Raw genomic sequence first — 22,379 nt, 5'->3', positions numbered from 1 at the left:
CCGAACTAACATCCCCATGTCAAGATCCTTAATTTAATCATAACTGCAAAGTCCCTTTTTCCATTAAGATATCATATTCATCGGTTCTGGGCATTAGGACATGGATATCTTTGGGGTGGGCCATTATTCTATCTACTACAAAAGAGTAGAGCAAAGAATATTGGTTTGAATTAGGGACACTTTCTTTTTTAAAAAGTTTTTATTTAAATTCCAGTCAGTTAACATGCAGTGTAATATTAGTTTCAGGTGTGCAATATAGTGATTCAACACTTCCATATGACACCTGGTGCTCATCACAAGTGCACTCCTTAATCCCCATCACCTACATAGCCCATACTCCCCACCTGTGTCCTGAAATAGGGACCCTTTAAAACATTTTTGTCTCTTACAGTTTTTTTTTTTTTCCTGGCAGATCAACCACTCATTTTTACCTTTAAAAGCCAAAGTAAGAATTTTATAACTGCTTATGACAGTATGATTTCTATTTATAATTTCCATCAAACTTAAAATAATATCCTAAATGTAGAGATTACCAAAATACATTGGTGGTGGGGAGAGGTTGAAACAGATATTTATGTATCCAAGATAAAATTCTAAATCTGATTTTTATTCTCAGATTGAGCACATAATATATGGTTTCACCATTTCTGCCAAAGCATATTTATTTAGCATTATCAATGCTGGGGCAAGTTTTATATAACATGCTATTTCTTTCTATTTCCAGCTCATTTAAAAATTTTTATTTCATTTTTAATTTTTTAAAGATTTTATTTATTTGAGAAAGAGAGAGCATGAGCAAAAATAGAGAAGGAGGGGGAGAGGGAGAAGGAGATCCCTTGCTGAGCAGGGATGACACCCCAACATGACCTCGATCCCAGGACCCTGAGATCATGACCTGAGCTGTAGGCAGACAGCTGACCGAGCCATCCAGATGCCCCTGCAGTTCATTTTTTTAAATTAAAAAAATAAACAAGAATTTATGCTTTAAAATATTAAATAATACAAAAATACACAGGGTAAAAAGTTAAAGCCAGCCCTGCTCCCATCTCATCCCTCCCTCCAAAGTAAAACACTGCTAAACAGTTTGGTGTGCAGTCCATAGACCATTTTCTATAATGTTAGACACATACCCACATACACATATACCCTGAGACCTTACGTACATAAACAACATATTAAGCATACAGTTCTGCTACTAGCTCTTTGCTCTACACCGTACTATAGTACATCTATACTATACTGATAGTTGAATGTTCATGGATATTAGGGTAGTAAAGTGATTGGGAACTTGGTTTCTAATTCAAATCTTCGTTCTGCCACTATATGCCCTTGAACAAATTAATCTTTTGGTGTCCTATTTTTCTCTTTTATAAAGTGTATGAAAATAATAGTACCTACCTCATAGGATTGTTATGTATGAAAATAATAGTACATACCTCATAGGATTTTATAATTATACAAGTTCAGCATATTACCTAAAATGAATGCATATGAAACACTTAGAAGGGCCCAGTCGCATAACAGACTTTTAATGGCATTGTGTTAATATTGCACTATTTTTACTGATTGTATAATTGTTAGTGATGGGAACCACTTAAACTAATCTCAAAATGTGAATACTTCCAAGTTGGGTTTTTAATGAAATATAATACTATAAGCATTGAAGTATATCTTTTCTGCTTGCATTGAATTACAGCATTTAAAAAAAGATTTTATTTATTTGTTTTTGAGAGAGAGAGAGAGAGAGAGAGAGAGCACAAGAGGGAGAGGCAGAGGGAGAGAGAATCTCAAGCAGACTCCCCACTGAGTGTGGAACCCAATGTGGGGCTCCATCCCTGGACCCCAAGATTATGACCCAAGCTGAAACCAAGAGTCAGACACTCAAACAACTGTACCACACAGGTGCTCCAAATTACAGTATATTGTGATAACATGTCCATCATAGGCTATGCACATCTTCACGGCTTTTGCTTGGTATTGCTTTCCAAAGGGATTATACCGGTTTCAGTACTAACATCAAGGAATTACTCAAACTTTTTGACAGAATTTAGAAATATTTTGCTACCTTAGTAGTCATAAAATGGTACCTACACTTTTTAAAAAAATTTTTTAGATTTTTTAAATTTATCTGACACAGAGACACAGAGGGAGTGAGCACAAGCAGGGGGAGCTGCAGGCAGAGGAAGAGGGAGAAGCAGGCCCCAGTGAGTGTGAAACCCAACGTGGGACTCCATCCTAGGACCCCGGGATCATGATCTAAGCCAAAGGCAGACGTCCTACTGACTGAGCCACCCAGGCCCCCTAATTTATACTTTTTATGAACATATTTTTTCATGTGCTTATTATTTGCCTTTGTTTATTCATTGTACGGTGATTGTATTTGAGCATATTGATGTATTACTATTCTAGGGACTGGAATTCTAGCAATAAACAGAACAAACAAAAATCTATGGGAATGATAGATATGGCTCTATTAAAATTATAGTCTCTCAGGTACTATATTGAGCCAGCAAAAGCTTTTCAAACAACATAAGCAAACCTTGGGAGTATTTGGCCTTTGTGGGAGAATAAGTTGGTATAGCCATGGGAAGGATGAGCACGGTGCACTTTACTACTCATTTATTTAATAACAGTGAAGCAATTTATTTAAAGATTCGGAGTAAGAAAGTAAATTAGTACATACTTTAAAATAATTTCAAAATCATTTTTATAGGGGTTCCTGGCTGGCTCAGTAGGAAGAGAATGTGACTCTTGATCTCAGAGTTGTGAGTTTGAGCCCCACGCTGGGTTTAGAGATTACTTTAAAAAAATTAAAAAATATTTTAAAAATAATTTTTATAATTAAAAATAAGAATATATTTGTCATGGAGTAGAAAGAAAACTTTACGAGTCTTTAAAGATAAAATAGTTTTTAAAGAAATTTCCAACACTTGTCCCCAGTCATTTTTCCCTTGGTATTCAATCCCCTTGTACCTCAGTGGAAGAACTTGAGAAGCTTCAACAGGGTATTTAAAACCAACTCTCAGGGAGTGAGAAGTGTGGTAACGAGAAGAACATTCTTTTGAGTGTTTTCAGTTTTGGGTGATTACAAATAAAGCCACTATAAACATTTGTTCTCCAAAGTGTCTGTCCATCTGCATTTCTACCAGCAATGCATGCAAGTTGTGTTTGCTTAGCATCTTCACCTTTACCAACACTTGTATATCAGTCTCCCCGCTCCCCATCCTAATTACTGTGCGGTGGTATCTCACTGTGGTTTTGATTTGCATTTCTCTAATGATCAAAGATGTGGAACGTCTTTTCATGTGGCTTATTTGCCATTTGTCTATCTTTTTTTGGTGAAATGTCTGCTCTAACCTTTTGCCCATTTTTTCATTGTTCCCCCCCATAGTTGTTTTAAGAGTTCCTTATAATACTCTGAATAAAGTATTATAAAGTTTGAAGTGTATGTTTTGCTTTAAGAAAAAAAAAAAAAAGCCCAGCTCTCAATTACATTCGAGTGTGTATTTAAATGACTGTGAAGCACTTTCATGGCATACTGTCTCTTTATAAGCGATTTATATGAATTTGCAATGTGATCTTTCTGGGGAATTACGTTTTTCTCTGTCTCTAAAATGAGGGGTATTTAGCGTAGTGTCAAAGTCTAAAATATCTGCTTTCAAGCTCTAAATAAGTATTCTGTATAAAAAGCCTAATATAGAGGAGAAACTCTGCTTCCTGTTAGAATATAAATAAGTAGAGTAATGTATGACCCAGGAGTAAATCAGAAATCAGTTTTCAAATGACATTACTTTCTCAATTAGGTTAAAAAAAAAAAGTGAACGAGCAACACAATAAGGAATGAAATAAAAGGTGTTTCACCTTCCCAGAACCCATATCTTGAGAAAAAGGAACTATAAAAAGGCGTTTTAAGTTTTGAAACTAGTGCATGCAAACCCCTCTTCAATTCACATTTGCACCTGCATCTCTGATTTGCAAAAATTGACGCGTAAAACTTCAAAATAGCAAAATATAAGTTTGTTATAATATTAACATGTGGTTTAGTGCTCTATGCAGTAGAGCATGTTACCTTGCAAATTTGGATTCTTTACCATTTCTAATTGTTACTGTAAACTACTTCAATGTTCTTTGACCCCAGCAGTTCGTAGTTTCACACCTGAAGCTTCTAGAGTAGTTACAACTACTGGAAGCTCCTTCCGTGCAATTCTCCCTTCCTCTCGTCTCTCCTGCGAAGGAAGGTCACCTTCTACAGTTGACTACCATACTGATTCGTCTAGGCAAAATTTCCAGTCCGCTCCTGTCTTCGTACATTGTTCTCCCGCATCAGGGTTCAATTATTTCCCGTAGAGGGAGCCCAGGGACGATCAGACCGACACTTGGGCTTATTTACTTTTTCTGTGCCAAACACGACTCTAGCTAAAAACTTTTTTCACCTGTCAGTCCCGCTCATTCTTGATATTCTGTTTCCTACCACAGTCTTCGCCTATTGCAGTAGCTCTGATGTCTGGGCAAAATAAAGCTCACATTTTTTCTTAAACAATAACGGCCGCGCAAATTTTATGGTTAGATTTGTCCCAAGACCGAAGACCGCTCCTCCTAACTAATGAGGCGGGATACACACGAGGAATTAGGAGTGGAGGAGCGGTAGCTGAAAGGAGGCTGCGGGTACGCGCCTCGGCGCAGCCGCCCAACCCCCAAAGACCGTGTCCGCGAACCCCGGGAAGTTGGGACTCGCGCCGCAGCTTCCGGACCCGCCTCTAGGCGACCACCGGAACTCGCTTTCCCAGCAGGCCCCGCGCGGTGCGGCGCTCGGCACGCTCCGGGTCCTGTCAAGGCAATACCCGCGAGCCCGCCCTGCGGCCCCACCCCCTGACTCCTAGCTCCTTCCCCGACTCCCGCGAGTTCCAGTCCCGACTTCCAGCTCCCCAGCCCCGCCCACAGTCGCGCGCGCTCTCCCCGCCCCGCCCTCGTCCCCCCGCGTGCGGCCGCTACAGCCAATGAGGTTCGGGGCCGCGTGCGCAGATTCAAACGGCGGCTCTTGAGGGAGGCTGGGCGCGAGATTCGGCGGTGCGGACAAAACCCTGCAGGAGGCTGCGAGCCCTGCAGAGCTGCTCGCTGCGGGGTGAGGGCGGGGGTAGGCGCCCGCCGCAGAGCTGAGCTGGGACCACTGCGTAGAGGCTGAGAGGCGGCGGGAGGGGCCGGCGGAGGGCGGGAGCGCGCCTGCTGACATGTTGGGGGCATCCCTGACCGGGCCGGGCCGGGGCTAGGAGCTGCACTGCGAGCCGGGGGCGGGTCGCGGTCCGCCCCTCCGTCCTGCCCTGCCGGGGACGTGCGTTCCACTCTCGGTCGCCTCGGAGAGGGAGCGAGGGGAGCGACTGGAGGGTCGGGGACAAGGAACATTCGCTTGAGGCTGGAGGAGGCTGAACTGCGTCCCCGCCCAGCCCGCGCCTATGCGGTACTTGAAGGATGGCGAAGAGGTCGCGCAGGTGGGTGACATCTCTTTCACTTAGGCCTGTTGGCAGTGTCTCGGCTCAGATTCTTTCCCCTTTCCCAATGCTTCCCCATCAGGCCCTCCCCAGCTGGGGCCGAGGTTTTCCTTCCCGCTGCCCCGCAGCTCTCTCCGGCCCAGCTGGCCCCATCGCAGCCGTGACCTGTGGAGAGTTGGGGACCCCTGTGTTTAAGGCGCAGAAAGTGAGTAACAGAGTAACAAATGCCTAGATTGCTGTAAGGAGTTGATTCTCCCCACAGCTCACGTCCAGACTTCAGCTTCTCACAGTCCCCTCTTGGTCGGAGTTTCTTGCCAGGTAAGTCCGCGCTTTCAGGGAGTACTCCACGCACATAAAAGTGCTCATGGACAGCCCCGACGACTCGAAAATGGTGTTCAGAGAGATTCTTTTTTTCTGAATTACGGAATCAGTTAAAGTAGGAACTCTGTGATAAACCTGCGCTGGGACCCCTCTGCCATCTTTGGTGCCTTGACAGGTATGGAAAATCCTCTGAGGGATAGCTGAAGAGAGAGGACCTTTTTGATGTTTTCTGTAATTACCATTCCCTTGTTCTCAGCTTTATGTGTATATTTTTAGTATCTTTTGCTGGGAAGTTGTTACACTGTTACTACCAGTAGCTTGATCTTAAAACAATGTTTGATTCACTGAATATTTTTAGTGCCCGTGTTTGGCTGTGTCCCTAACTAAGTCTTGCCCAGAGAGGTAGGGCATAATATTTGTTGGAGAACTTGCTAGGAGGAATTTACTCATCTAATTTTTATTTACACGTTACTATAGTAGCTACACCTAAATTGTGTGTAGTAACCCCTTAGATGACAAAAAATGAGATTGTCTTTTGTCAGTAGTATTAAATAAACTTGAAAAGCTGTTTGGCAGGATTTCCAAGTAGTTTTGTTTATCTAGGTTCACAGCCTTAAAGTCTTAACTAGAGAGGTATTTCCCAAGTTGAAATTTAGTACTAAGATTCATTCACTGCGAATTCCTCTTAAAAATTGGCAATAACTACACATAACATTTGTTGCTTTATTAATTTATTAATCATCTTCTGTATGTAAGGTATTTTTGCAGAAAGCAGCGTAAAACAAGTCCTTTTTAGACTTATTTTGTGGCAACTGCAGTATAGGTAAAACTCCTCAGATGTAACAAATACACATGTCCACTCACGTAGACCCACCTCTCTACAACAGGGTTTTCAACATTGTTACTACTGATATAATGGATTAGATAATTCCTTGTAGTGGGGGGCTGCCCTTTGCTTTGTAGTACGTTTAACAGCATTCCTGGCCTCTGTCTAGTAGATGCCAATAACACCATTTCCCTGAGTTATGACAATCAAATGTTTCCAGACATTACCAAATGTGTGTTTGGGGGGGCGGGGCAGAATCACTCAGGTGAGAATAACTGCTCTAATTAACTTCCTAATCTTCAGAAAAGATAGATATTAAAAGCTCCTATAATTATAATTACTGAGGTACTGATTTAGGCCTTTTCTTGTGCATTTTTAAATATACAGAATTTTAAAAATAACTTCATTAAGCAAAGTGACAAATGACTTTGTCAGCCCAAAAACAGAAGTTTGTTTATATTCATTGTGTGGCATTATCTATCAGTATTGATGTTAATCTTATTTGAAAGAATGTCTTACCTAATGCGATCATCATCATTTAGTTATGATTAGACATGGATGCTTGAATGTCAGAACGCTTTCCTCCAATTGATTTTTTCTGCTCATTTCATAGTTTTTGATTGCTTCATAATAATAGACTAAGAAAGGAGAAGTGATTTAATGACTAATTTGCCTGTGTACGTTATTTTCTTTTATTCACAATACTGTGAGCATTGAGATCTAAATATTGTACTGTTCACTTTTGTTCCTTGTCAGCTGTATGAATTAAAATGTACTATATAATGAGTTAAAAGGCTGGAGTAATTAAATGCGGTGGGGGTGAAACTATGCTCCAAATAGAGGTAGAGGATGTGGTGAGAAATTATCATCTCTAAATGCTGTATTATGTAGGGTCTTTACACTTAAATGTGTTTCAGGCTCTAAATTATATTTCTTGTATGTGAAAATATGTCTTATTTATCTTAGAATATAATAGAATGTGAAATGTTTTGAGGGTGAAGTTATTGGGCAAAGTCTGGTCTCATGCCTATTGACTAAACGTCTTAGTAATAAATATGAACCTAATTTATAGTTGAGAAAGGAAATAATTTAGTCAATTTAAGATCTCTACAACTAAGTATTTGAATGAAAACTATAGTTTGCTATATAAAAGTTTTGCATAAGACTATGAGCATAAATCCTATAATATACTTTTTTTCTATATGATTTGGAAAAAAAAAAAAGTAAAAAAAACCTGATACCTCAGGTTGAAACAACTGGAGGATGTTGGCTCTTTTGATTTTTAAGATAGCTGTAGTATCTCTGACCTAGATTTACATAAAGGAAAAGGCTCATTTAGTGTTGTGACTTTAAATAGTTTAAGATCTCACTGGGGGTTTTAATGATATAATTTACAGGTAGTATCAAAATTGGTATATGTTATTAATGTGTATTTGATTTTTAAGCATATTTATGTATTGAGTAATTAACTTTAGTTTTTAAAAGCTAGATCTACCCTTAAAAATAAACTTTGAAAAATGTCATTTAGAAACTAGAAGACCTGTTTTAAGTTGTAACAGATTCAGGTATTTACACTTGGCAACTGGTGACTGCACTAAATTGGAAAGCTAAAAGCCAGCTTTTTCATTGGAAAATGTTTTTCAGTGGGTTATATGTGTGTATGGGAAGCAATTTTACTATGTTGTTTCCAGCAAAATGAGTGTTACGGGTGAAAGAATACTGAAAATGAGAACTGATTTTTTTAATCAGCTTTGTCATTAACTAGCAACATTGTTTTGGAAAAGCAAGTAAATTCTATATCCCAGTTTTTAAGTCTGTTAATCTAGGCATTTGGGTTTTAGGATCTGTAAATTAATGTCTAGATTTAATATCTATTTCCCATTTTGAACCTTTTTGTAATCATCTTTGCTCATTTAAATATATATATATATATACAAATGGAATGAAATAGAAAAATTCAGTGATCATTTTTGTTTACGAGTAGGTAGGTAGAATTCCTTAAGTATTTATTTCAGTATTGCTATTCATACTGGTCAAATGAAGTCAAATTTGTCTTACTATAATGTTGCTAGTTTGCAGTCCAGGTTTGGAAATAAAATATTCATGTATGCAGTACATAATATTAACCACCGGGTGGCCTGATTTCACTTTTTTAAATCAACCTGGTAAATTTTCATACCTTGATTTCGAATGGACTTAAAAAAAAAATAGAATTGGCCTATCAAAACAGGTAAAATTAAAGATGTAATTTTGGATTTTGATAAAAATTTCAGATTTGATGTAGTTTCTGAGTTAAAATATGATCAAGTTGAAGTGATTATTAGAGCAGATTTGATAGAACTATTGATATGTCTTTAATTTTGAACCAGTGATTCTTTTCAAATAAAAGTAAATTAAAAGAAATTCTGAAATTTTTCCTTTTAGTACCCCATTTTACTCTTTTTACATGGAATAATTAGTATCCTTTAAAATTGAACTTCTTAAATGTTTTATCTTAATATAGTCAAGTATGAATTATTTGTGTATTATTTCACAGGGTAAATTTGACTGTAATATCCTATTAGCTTTCACCCAGTGTAAAGTTTCTCTTAACCATTTTCCTGGCCTAATGAGTCATAGTATTTATATGTGTGTGTGTGTGTGTGTGTGTGTGTGTGTGTACGCGTGCGCACGCTTCATTTTGCTGTTTCATAATCACCCGAATCACTTTGTTCATTCATAATCTTTAAAAAAAAACTTTTCATTTGAATGTAGTGCTTAGTTTATATATTATACAGTTATATAATATTTTCTTTGACTTAACTAAAACTGGCAGAGTAATTCTAGTAACCAAGTCCTGAATGAAGATTCAGAAACCAGATTCCTTTCTATTTTTGCTTTGTGACTGGCGAAATAATTTCACCTATGCTGTCTTCTAGATCAGTCATCCTAGATTAAAAATCACTTATTTATGTAGTAAGGAGTTGATTTTATTTAGTTATTATATATTATCATCACTGATTGCTACAATATAAAAATGCTAAAAGATGATATGAAAAAGCAGAAAAAAAGAGATTTGTTTTGATGGTGTCTAACCATTATTAAGCAGTGGTGAAAGTGGAATATTGGTGAGATTACCTGTGGGGTTTTATCCCTTCTCTTTTTTCTTGGCAAATTGTTCACATTCTCAGACATCTTTCTGTTGCTAAGGATACTGATAATTTTCTAGGATCTTATTCTGTCACACGTATTTCAAAGTTACATCATTCTTTCAACAATTACTTAACCAATATAGAAATAACTTATCCTAAAACTAAGAAGTAGCTAGGTGGATAGACTCCAGGAAAGTCCCAGTGGTAGATGATTCTAAGAATTCTACCTTAATCCTCCCTCATACTCACCCACTCAAAAAACCCAGCTTCCTGAACATTGACTGGGCTGTATAACTCTCTGAAACTGATGACCATGCTGATGCAAAACAGAGAATGAAACCTCATGTAGAAATAGAAATTTCTCACAAATCAAGTATGAGGTTAAAAAATAAAGCTGAATTTTAAAGTTGAACAAGTTTTCAGGAAAATTTCTCCTTGGAAACTAGTCTTTTGGCCAAAGTGACATCTTTGGACTCATATCCTTAACTTAAAATAATTTCATAAGAATCTACAGTGAATTTTGTACAGATTAGATGTGATGTAGATATTTTTTTGAACACTCAAGATTTATATAGGTAAGTCCCCAAATTAAACATTGTTTTGAACTAGAAATAACCTAATTTTTAAAAAAAGATTTTATTTATTTATTTGACAGAGATAGATCACAAGTAGGCAGAGAGGCAGACAGAGAGAGGGAAGCAGGCTCCCTGCTGAGCAGAGACCCTGATGCGGGGCTCGATCTCAGGACAGGGATGATGACCTGAGCCGAAGGCAGAGGCTTAACCCACTGGGCCACCCAGCTGCCCCATAATAAGCTAATTTTTAAAAGCAGTCTCAACTATGCTGTGAAAGTTGTTGGGATTGAGGGGAGGGAATAAGAAGGGAACTTGTGAAAACCACAACTGAGGGCTGTTTGGGATGGCAGAAAGTGGTAATGTTGCTGGGTACTGTTCTAGGAAAAGCTAGACAATATTAGTAGACACACCAAAGAACCCCTTCTGTACTGAATATTTTGTTTGTTTGTTTCAGCAGGTTATGCTTCTTAAAATTCTACCATTTGGAGGTGCATTTGGATTTTGAAAGTCCTTTTTAATAAATGAGAATGTCTTTCCCCTTCTCATAGAGGTATTTTCATTTGTTAAAAAAATGTTTTCTCTCATATCCGCTTGAGAACATCTGTATTGAGGGAGGTGGACATTTCATTGGGTTGGAAGAGAGGGTAATATTTTGGAATACAGAGTACTTGGAGGAGGTAATAAAAGAGTAAGGAAGATAATTCACTGATCATTAATTTTATAAATATTATAGGTACTGTGCTTGGTGCTGAAAATGAGTGTATCAGATATGTTCTTTGCATTCCTGAACTTACTATTTGGTTGGGAAGGTTGGCATGTGGGATGAGCATTAAAAGGGAATGATAGATGCCATGAGTACATACAGATTGGACAGGAAGCCCCAATAAGGTGTTTTTTCTGATTTTGGTAGCCTTCTTAGAAGTTTATTAAGTTGTTGTAGCAACATGGACGGGACTGGAAGAGATTATGCTGAGTGAAATAAGTCAAGCAGAGAGAGTCAATTATCATATGGTTTCACTTATTTGTGGAGCATAACAAATAGCATGGAGGACAAGGGGAGATGGAGAGAAGAAAGGAGTTGAGGGAAATTGGAAGGGGAGGTGAACCATGAGAGACTATGGACTCTGAAAAACAATCTGAGGGTTTTGAAGGGGCAGGGGATGGGAGGTTGGGGGAACCAGGTGGTGGGTATTGGAGAGGGCACAGATTGCATGGAGCACTGGGTGTGGTGCAAAAACAATGAATACTGTTACGCTGAAAAGAAATTAAAAAAAAAAAAAGATTTATTAAGTTGGGGCGCCTGTGTGGCTCAGTCAATTAAACATCTGCCTTTGGGTTAGGTCATGATTCCAGGGTCCTGGGATTGAGCCCCGAGTCAGGCTCCCTGCTCAGTGGAAAGCCTGCTGCTCCCTCTTCCTCTTCCTGACACTCTGCTTACTTCTCGCTCGCTGTCAAGGAAATAAATAAAATCTTTAAAAAAGGGAAATCAGAAATTAAGTCATTGGATCATGAACCATCTCCATTTTAACTATTTAATCTTGGCTAATCGGTGGATATTCCTGGTAGCTGAAGATGGCAGCAAATTACAGGTGTTTATTTATTTAAACTTGTATCTTTATTTCCAGATTAGTTCAACAAAACAAGCATAGGACTGGCAGATTATGTTTTCGGGAGAGGGCATTGGAATGTTAAAATGCACTGAACTGAAGCAGATAGATAGTTTATATAGGTAGGGGAGTTGGGGATCTTTGTGTCTTGCTCGGTTGGATATGAAGAACTTTGGTCCCGGGGGATGCCAGGCTGGCTCAGTTGGTAGAACATGTGACTCTTGATCTCAGGGTCATGAGTTCAACCCCCACATTGTGCATGGAGCCTTCTTAAAAAAAAAAAACAAAACAAATTGGTCCTATAGAATTGACAAATCAAGGGAAATCAGAAGTCCCTGTAAAGGATCTATAGAGAGTATTAAATCTAGACCTTCATTTTTCAGTTTTGTAAGAAACTATGTAGATATTGGGAACTATCCACATGTTCTAAATATATTACATTAGAGGTTAATCATCAAACTTGAGCTGTTTGAAATCAGAGCATATTTTTAGAAAAGAGTTGGATATAATAAAGCAGAAATAATCTTGAATGTTGGACAGTCAGCCCATGCACATAATACTAATACTGAGCTACCTCTTTGTGCTGTGTGCTATATGAGGTGTTTTATATGTTTTTTCATTTAATTTTATCCTTAAAGATGCACTATAAGGTAGGTAGTATTAATATATTATCCTTATTTCACAAACAGGTAAACTAAAGCCCTAAGAGGTTAATATGTACAGGGATGCAAAATAAGTAGTTAAGTTATAACTAAATCTTGTTCTGATTTCAAAATGTACTTCAGGTTTATCTTTGGTATCTTCCAGCTTCTTGGTATCCTCTTCCTTATTTCTCTAGTATGTGGCAGTATACTGGTTAAATAGTGCATTTTGGAGTTCAGTCATGATACATTTGGTATAACTGTGGGCAAGAAGTTACTTTTCTAAGTCAAAGTCTTCCTTTTATGTAAAGTGGGAATAGTAATATTTCCCTCTTGGGGTTGTTGTGGGGTTTTAAGACAGAAATTTCAGAGACTACCTAATGTCTGGTACTTAGAAAGTTTAAATAAATTAGCTCTTATTATTTTCAGATGCTCATGACTGTCTTCAATCTAACTACTCAAAATCCTCTATTCCAGCTTATCATAAAGACCTGCCCTCTTTTCTGGGGTTTCATGTTCTCATGGCTTTAACTGTTTTCTGTATGCTGGTGATTGCCAAAACTGTGTGTCTATCTGAGGCCTCTTACCTGAGCAGAAGAACCATGTGCCCATTTGCCTTCCTAGATCTGCTCTGCCAAACAGAATAGCCATTCCCCCTCATAGCACATGCTGCTATTGAGCTATTGAAATGTGGTTAGTCTGAGTTACAATGTACTCTAACTATAAAATACACACTAGATTTTTTGAGACTAGTAAGTAAAAAAGAAATGTAAACTAGTTCATGATTATGTTGAGTATGTGTTGAAGTGGTAATTTTTTAATATATTGGGTTAAATAATTAACATTATTTTGACCTGTTTCTATTTTTAAAATGTGGCTACCAGGAAATTAGATATGTGACTGTGTTATATTTCTTTTTTAAAATTTTTTAAATTTTTAATTAACATATAATGTTATTATTTGCTTCAGGGGTACAGGTCTGTGAATTGTCAGTCGTGTACAATTCATAGTACTTTCAATAGCACATACCCTCCCCAATGTCCCTATCTATTATATTTCTATTGGACAGTGCTGTTCAAGATGTATTCACTTGTATATTCCTCAAGTGCCTTGAAATCAGCTAGTCCAAAACTGCCTACCCTCCCCATTCTCTTCTCCCTTTCAAAGTTCTGTTTTTCCTTCTATTCTTTTTTTTTTTTTTAAGGTTTTATTTATTTATTTGACAGAAAGAAAGAGAGCACAGCAGGGAGAGCAGCAGAAAGAGGGAGAGGGAGAAGCAGGCTCCCTACTGAGTAAGGAGCCCGATGCAGGGCTGATCCCAGGATCCTGGAATCATGACCTGAGCCAAAGGCAGATGCTTAACTGACTGAGCCACCCAGGCACCCCTTCCTTCTATTCTTTGTCTCAGGGGATAGCTCTGTTTATGCTCACAAAGTCAGAAGTTTTGGAGGTATCCTTACTCCTTGCAAAATCCTCTTGTTTCCACCTTTCTTTCTTTCTTCTTCTTTTTTTTTTAACATCCTAATTTTATTTTACTTTTTTCAGTGTTCCAAGATTCATTGTTTATGCACCATACCCAGTGCTCCATGCAATACGTGCCCTCCTTAATACCCACCACCAGGGTCACCCATCCTCCCACCCCCTCCTTTCTAGAACCCTCAGTTTGTTTCTCAGAGTCCACAGTCTCTCATGGTTCATCTCCCCCTCTGATTTCTCCCAACTCACTTCTCCTCTCCAAATCCCAGTGTCCTCCGTGTTATTCCTTATGCTCCACAGGTAAGTGAAACCATATGATAATTGACTTTCTCTGCTTGACTTACTTCACTTAGTATAATCTCCTCCATGTTGATACAAAGGTTGGGTATTCATCCTGTCCGATGGCTGTAATATTACATTGTATATATGGCCCACATCTTCTTCTTTTTTTTTTTTTTTAAAGATTTTATTTATTTATTTGACAGAGAGAGAGATCACAAGTAGGCAGAGAGGCAGGCAGAGAGTGAGAGAGGAGGAAGCAGGCTCCCTGCTAAGCAGAGAGCCCTATGCGGGGCTCGATCCCAGAACCCTGGGATCATGATCTGAGTCGAAGGCAGAGGCTTAACCCACTGAGCCACCCAGGCGCCGCTGGACCACATCTTCTTTATCCATTCATCTGTAGAAGGGCATCTCAGCTCTTTCCACAGTTTGGCAATTGTGGACATTGCTGCTACGAACATGGGGTACCTATGGCCCTTCTTTTCACTATATCTGTATCTTTAGGGTAAATACCCAGTAGTGCAATTGCAGGGTCATAAGGTAGCTCAATTTTAATTTTTTGAGGAATCTCCACACTGTTTTCCAAAGTTGCTGCACCAACTTGCATTCCCACCAACAATGTTAGAGGATCCCCCTTTCTCCACATCCTCTCCAACACTTGTTTCCTGTCCTGTTGATTTTTGCCATTCTAACTGGTGTAAGGTGGAATCTCAATGTGGTTTTAATTTGAATTTCCCTGATGGCTAGTGATGATGAACATTTTTTCATGTGTCTATTGGCCATTTGTATGTCTTCTTTGAAGAAGTGTCTGTTCATTTCTTCTGCGTATTTTTTGACATAATTATCTGTTTTTTGGGCATGGAGTTTGAGGAGTTCTTTATAGATCATTTCTTCCATTGTTTGTTTTAACTAGATGTGACTTTGTTTTGTATTTTACCCTTAACATTGTCAGGCTCTAATAATTACTTACTTGGGTTATTGTAAAAGATTAGTAATTGGTCTTCCTTCCTCCATTTCTCCACATTCCTGCCAGTGATTTTTCTGAAACACGAGATATTTGTCTTTCTCTTACTTGAAGTCCTTTAACTCTTTAGGATAAAGGTCAAATAAAGAATAAAAGCCAAACTCTTTAGCATACATAGAGGTTATCAATTGACCCCTGGTGGCTTATCATTTCTCTGGTGTCAGTAAGAACTATAGCTATTACCAATTGAATGACTCTTAATTTTTTATATTTTCAATAATCTAATTTGATGTATGTCTGTCAGTCTGAGTGGCTCCTTCACTCATACCTGTATACACAGTTTCAAAGATTGAATTCACAAGTTTACATGTAATTCTTGATTTCACAATTGTGGCTTTTAATTTATTTTTTTAGCGAGGATGAGGATGATGACCTTCAGTATGCTGATCATGATTATGAAGTACCACAACAAAAAGGATTGAAGAAACTCTGGAACAGAGTAAAATGGACAAGAGATGAGGTAATTATGTGATAACGCTTACTAATTTCATACTTGTATTTACTTGTTAATAATAATATTTAATAAAGATAGAAAGATACTGAAAAGCAAAACATGAGAAAAGTTATTCATCAACTAATGTGCACCTATTTTTCTTCCACCAGGGGTGTGAATAGCAGTTTGATGTTGAGACTGACAGAAAGAGTAGAGTAAATGGGAAAGCTTGTATTATAGTGGCTTGTCCTTCTACAGATGGCTGTCAGATATGACATGAAAGAATTGGAGAGTTATTGGTGGGGGAAGAAAGCTTTCTAATTTTCATTCCTGTTTTAATAGGATGATAAGTTAAAGAAGTTGGTTGAACAACATGGAACTGATGATTGGACTCTAATTGCTAGTCATCTTCAAGTAAGTCAACTATTATATTTATAACATGGATGATATAGGTCATTGGATTAAATTTGCTCTTTTTCAGAAATGTGTTTTTATTATTTTAGACTTAGGTTTCCTTGCTAAAAACATCTCTGTTGTTCTGATCTTCCTATAGTGTGACCAAAGATCAGAAAATCTGATTTTCTAATAATTAGTTTATATAGGGGCCTAAAAAGATTACTAATCTAAAATGAAAATGATGCTAAGTTTGGTTAGGGCTTTATAAATATTTGTTGATAAACATTAAAACATTTAAAAGAAGTTAAATACATTGAAATCTTTTGGCAGCTGATCAATAAAATCAGAAAAAGATCTTTTGGAAAAGTTTGTTATCTAATGTTTGCATTTTAAGGTGTTATTGATTTTTAAAAGAATTATACTTAATTGTTCATCGTACTATTCATATACTATTCATTAGTATGTAATTTTATAATTTACAAAGTGTTTTCACATACATTCCTTTTGTTCCTTACTACATTAAAGGCAAAATATTCATATTTGAATTTCTGTTTTGACTATACCGTGGGTTTCAGAAACCAGGTCACCCATGTTCTTTCTAAATTCTATGATGCTTTTCAACATAACCTGAAAATTGAGAACAGATAATGAAAAGAGCATAATTCTTGTTGTCAGTCTAAACTATATTTAAGTGTCAGCTCCATTAGCTGTTTGGTCTTAGAAAAATTATTTAACCTCTTTGATTTTCAGCTTCTTTATCTATAATATGGAAATAATAGTACTGTTTTTGTAGTATTGTTGTGAGAATTAGAAATAACATATATAGGATTTTGGCACATTCCCTGCCATTTAGCAGGTGTTCAGTAAATGCAAACTAAATTAGAAGTTATTTGTTTAGTTTTATCAGTTTATCTTCAGTGATATAGCAGCAAATGAAGGAAACAGAGAAATGCTACAGGACATGCAGAAACTGCCTGATTATTTTGAAGAAAATGATAGCCTTAAAGTGGATCAGCACTGATGTTTAGAAGCCATAAATGAAGAAAAACAGCTTAAATAAATATAATTTGAGATCCACTAGGCACAGAGACAGCCACTGGTAATCAACATTATCCAGAATCCTGTATATGAACTAGTATTTTTGTAAACTCTGAATCAGTCATGAAGTTAAATGTTTTGTTATTATTATTATATATTATTATTATATGTAAGAGTTACTAGGTAATGAATTGACTACTTCATTTGTTAATGATTTTTGGAATTTGGAATGTTTCCACATAAGGCTTTTTCATCCTGGTAAATTCATATTCCTTTTAAGCCTCAACATTTAAATAATTGAACTGATATGTTACATAATCTTTCATACAGCTATATTGTTTTTTCTTGATAACTTGGAGGTCATCTTTTATAAAAATCCTTTAAATACCATGCAGTGGCCTAGTAATGCCTTTAGGGGCTTTTAAATTGTAAAAAGTTAGGTTTAAGTACTGCTGTACTGTATCAATTCAGATTGCTATGCTCTTTGAGTTCATAAGGTCTGCTTTGTATAGTTTTCTGTCTACTATCTTTTATTCCTCAATATTGGATACATTTCTTTATGGTAACATCTGTGTTAAATAACTTTGCATTTTGCTATGTTATAAGGCACACTGTAGAGATACATACTTATAAATTAAAATAATATATATAGTCTAAGCTCTGCCAAAGGCTCTAATTTAAAAATGAATCAAGACACAGGCATGTAAGATAAATATTACAATTTAAGCTTTTTTTTTTTTTTTAAATTTGAGAGTGAGAGCATGTATGAGTTTGGGGAGGGTCAGAGGGAGAGGGAGAAGCAGACTGCTTGCTAAGCAGGTTTTTAAGATTTTATTTCTTTATTTGAGAGAGAGCACAGAGGGAGAGTGCACCCAGGTAATGACACTCGGCCAAATGTACCACAGGGACATGAGGGCCTGGGAGGGGTCTGTAGTGAGTGAGTCCAGAATAAGAGGCCAGCAGAGGGGTGAAGGGAGAAGGAGCTCCAGAGGGATTCCAAAATCCACTTCTGACATGTTTGCTCTTGGCCAACCTGCTTGAATCCACCTTCTGACCTAACCCAACATTTCTTTTTTTTTTTTTTGAAGATTTTATTTATTTATTTGAAAGAGAGTGAGAGGGACAGCAAGCAGGGGAACAGGCAAAGAAAGCGGGGGAGCTGAAGCAGGCTCCCCACTGAGCAGGGAGCCCGATGTGGGTCTTGATCCCAGGATGCTGGGATCATGACCTGAACCAAAGGCAGATGTTTAACTGACTGAGTCACCCAGGGACCCCCAGTTTACAGAATATTATTGAATACATTATTCTTGAAGACTTTCTTCTTGAATTTAGGCTGACTTGCTTTCTGGAAGACAATTGTTCAATAACAAAATCATCAATTCTTTCAGAATCGTTCAGATTTTCAGTGCCAGCATCGATGGCAGAAAGTTTTAAATCCAGAATTGATAAAGGGTCCCTGGACTAAAGAAGAAGATCAGAGGGTAATGTGTTCATATTCTTTATTCTGACTGTGTAGGTGGACTGGCTTTTTTTTTTCTTCCTAATACATTGTTTTGTCACAAAGAATATGTTTAAATCACGTTGATTTTGTTCTTTGGGTCCTGCTTGTAGAAGAATTGAAAGTTGAGTGGCTTGAAATAAAGTTTTTCTGAATCACGTCAAAGCAAGTATAATATATATAGCTTTTTCTTTCTAAGAGTTTGGTTCACAGAAGGAAAAATGCCATCAGCTTACTCTTATTTAGAGTTTAAGTTAGCAACATTTAGGGTATAGCTTCTTGTTGAAAATAGAGTCAACATTTTTTAAACAATTTTTTATTTTTATTTTATCTGATAACATGATATGTAAGAAAGTCATTCTTAACTATCCCTCTTGACCTATAATGAGCCCCCAAATAAGAGAGAGAGCAGAGCATCGTGTTTCTAAAGAGTTGGATGACTTAAAAAACTAGGTAATTCCTTGTCTTATAAAAGTCTGAGAAGAATAAGGATGTTGCTGCCCTCCTCTAGGAATTGACCTTTAGTTCATGTTCTTTATTGCAGAAACATTAATGTAGTTGGGGAATTAGGGCATGTTTCCTACCCTGCCCCCACAACAATAAAAAACAACAACAAATTCATCAGGCTCAGAACTGATCTGGTTTAATTGATGGCCAGTGATAGGTTTTACAATGTGTGATCTGTATCCTTTTAGTGTGAGAAAGGAAGAAATGAAGATGGTAAATTTCTAGATCCTTCTTTCTTCCAAACTGATTTATTTGGCTTTCAGCTGAAGCTTTTTAAAAAAAAGATACAAAAGTAGAAAATCTATAAGTCTCAGCATCTTTACTGTTGTCTCAAGTTAATTTTCAATGAAAACAATTTAACTTACAACTTGCTTTAATTAGCACCTTATATTTTAGATAAGTTTGTATTTCTATACTTGGCAAATGATGAATGAGTATTAGAAAACTTGTTGTGGTTTGGATTTAATGCATTAAAAATAGTATTCTTGAGTTACGTTTTAAAATTCTGTCAAGGTAATAATTTTTTTAATTGAGGTATCATTGACATATAACACTATATTAGTTTCAAGTGTACCACATCATGATTTGCTATTTGTATATATTGCTAAATGATCACAACGATGAGTCTGGTTATTTGTCACCATTATAGCTGCAAAAAATTTTTTCTTGTGATGAAAATTATTAAGATCTCTTTAGCAGCTTTCAGATGTGCATTACGATATTGTTAACTATAGTCCCCACACTGTACATTACATCCCCATGAGTTATTTATTTTTTAAAAAGATAATGGTTTTTTAAACTTTGTTTTTCTGTTTCTTAGGTTATTGAATTAGTTCAGAAATATGGGCCAAAAAGATGGTCTTTAATTGCAAAACATTTGAAAGGAAGAATAGGCAAGCAGTGTAGAGAAAGATGGCATAATCATCTGAATCCTGAGGTAAAGAAATCTTCCTGGACAGAAGAGGAGGACAGGATCATCTATGAAGCACATAAGCGGTTGGGAAATCGTTGGGCAGAAATTGCCAAGCTACTTCCTGGAAGGTGCTTGTATAAGTGTATATACATTTCCCTGTACTTAAACTTGATCTTTATTAAGTTACTATTAAATATGTTTACAAGGATCCCCATGACTTTTATTTATAATTGAAATTTAGACAGGGAATCTTTGCATATATTTGTAATAAATTCTGTGTAAGGGATAGAATTACATTTTTAATATTTTATAGCAGTAATTTGTGCAGTAAAATAATTTCCATTAGATTATGTGAACAGTTAATATACTCCCCAGATTGTTTACATATCATTGCCAGTCAGACAGACCTTTTTTGTACAAACCTGGTTGGAACGGAATCTAAATGGAAGAGATTTCTTTCATATTGTATTCTATGCATAAGACCAGAGAATAGCAAATACATTGGCTGAAATAAGCTATGGCAGGTCATTAGAGAAAATTCAGTTCTTAATTATGGTATGATTCAAATCATGGGAGTAGTATATATATCCCTGTGGCTAAAATACAAAATTTCCCTAAGGGAAGGTGATATGCCCCTGTATACATTGCACTGGTTCAAATGTTTCCTGATTGTCTATAGTACAGTAGACCAGCAACCTTAGGAAAATCCATACCTCACTCGAAGGTATGCATTTTTTTTTATTGTTGTAGTCTCTGTATGGTACTTCATAAAATGCTTTTACCTATATACTTAATTTTCATATAGTAATGAAATATGCAAAGCAAACAATGCTGTCTTTTTTTGTGAGTAAGGAAATTAAAACATGTTTTTTACCAAACCAGGCTTAGGAAATTCTGATGTTTTCAGTCTTTTATATATCTTTTTACTGTCCACTGAAGCTAGCCTTAATATAAAGTGCCTTAACACTTTATGTATGTAGTTGATTTTCAGTAAATGTTCGTATATTTTATGGAGGATGGAATTTATACTACAAGTAACTGTAGGTTGAAGGTTTCCACTTTATAAAGGCAAGTTTAGTTAAAAAGGGAACCAGTGAACTCTTTCCAAGGTTTCCACTTTATAAAGGCAAGTTTAGTTAAAAAGGGAACCAGTGAACTCTTTCCAACATAGGTATTGTAGTGAAAAAATATTGGGATTCTCTAATTTGTGGTTTGTTTTTCTTGACCATGTTTGTTCCTGGCTTTTAGGCCTTTGCCCTCTCTATGTCTTTATATGGAATGCTCTTTTTTTCTCCTCTTGTATGGCAGGTTCATTCTTGTCATTCAGTCTTAGCTTCACTGTCACCTCACAGGCTTTCCTGGACCACCTATCAAATTACTCTAGTTACTCACTTTTCTTATCCTACTTTAATGATCTGCATTGTGCTGATGTTTTTCTTTGCTTTTTTCCAAGTGAAGTGTTTTGGACATGTAATATATTATTTTCAGGTGTACAACATGGTAATTTAACATTTATATACATTTTTAAGTGATCACCAAGCTAAATCTAGCTACCATCTGTCACCATACAAAATTGTTATGTATTATTAATTATATTCCTTATGCTGTACATTGTATCCCCATGTCTTACTTGTTTTATAGCTGGAAGTTTGTACTTTTATTTTTATTTACTTATTTTTTTTAAAGATTTTGTTTATTTATTAGAGAGAGAGAGAGATCACAAGTAGGCAGAGAGAGGCAGAGAGAGAGGAAGGGAAGCAGGCTCCCTGCTTGAGCAGAGAGCCCGATGTGGGGCTCGATCCCAGGACCCTGGGATCATGACCTGAGCCGAAGGCAGAGGCTTTAACCCACTGAGCCACCCAGGCGCCCCTGGAAGTTTGTACTTTTACTCTCCTTCCCCTATTCCCTGCTCTCCGCTCAAACCGCCCCCCCCGCCCGCCAGCAGCCGCCACCTTGTTTATGTATCCATGAGTCTATTTCTGTTCTGTTCTGTTTGTTTTGTTCTTTAGGTTCTACAGATAAGTGAAATTCTGTGGTATATATCTTTATCTGACTTTTTTCACTTAGCATAGTACCCTCTAGGTCCCTCCATGTCGTGAATGACAAGATTTCATTTTTTATGCCTGAGTAATATTCCATTGCATGCATACACTACATCTTCTTTTTCTGTTCATCTTTCAGTGGCCACTGAAAATCTTTGTTGAAGATTAATTGACTGTATAAACATG

General features: G+C 36.9%; 1 protein-coding gene across 3 annotated transcripts in view; it reads left to right on the top strand.

Moving 5' to 3' along the window:
- Nucleotides 1-4,939: 4,939 nt before the first annotated feature.
- The window catches only part of MYBL1 (MYB proto-oncogene like 1), a 38,469-nt gene continuing 21,029 nt past the window's right edge, over nucleotides 4,940-22,379 (top strand). For all 3 annotated transcript variants that reach the window (XM_032847859.1, XM_032847861.1, XM_032847858.1), the window contains exons 1-5: nucleotides 4,940-5,486; nucleotides 15,721-15,826; nucleotides 16,142-16,213; nucleotides 18,622-18,714; nucleotides 20,059-20,279. In XM_032847859.1, the coding sequence (XP_032703750.1) occupies nucleotides 5,467-5,486; nucleotides 15,721-15,826; nucleotides 16,142-16,213; nucleotides 18,622-18,714; nucleotides 20,059-20,279 (512 nt within the window). In that variant the 5' untranslated portion in view covers nucleotides 4,940-5,466. The remainder of the gene's footprint in view (nucleotides 5,487-15,720; nucleotides 15,827-16,141; nucleotides 16,214-18,621; nucleotides 18,715-20,058; nucleotides 20,280-22,379) is intronic.

This window comes from Lontra canadensis, unplaced genomic scaffold, assembly GCF_010015895.1.
Source record: "Lontra canadensis isolate GAN:19392208 unplaced genomic scaffold, GSC_riverotter_1.0 scaffold195, whole genome shotgun sequence".
Taxonomy (NCBI): Eukaryota; Metazoa; Chordata; class Mammalia; order Carnivora; family Mustelidae; genus Lontra; species Lontra canadensis.
This window is presented reverse-complemented; position numbering and strand designations above follow the sequence as displayed.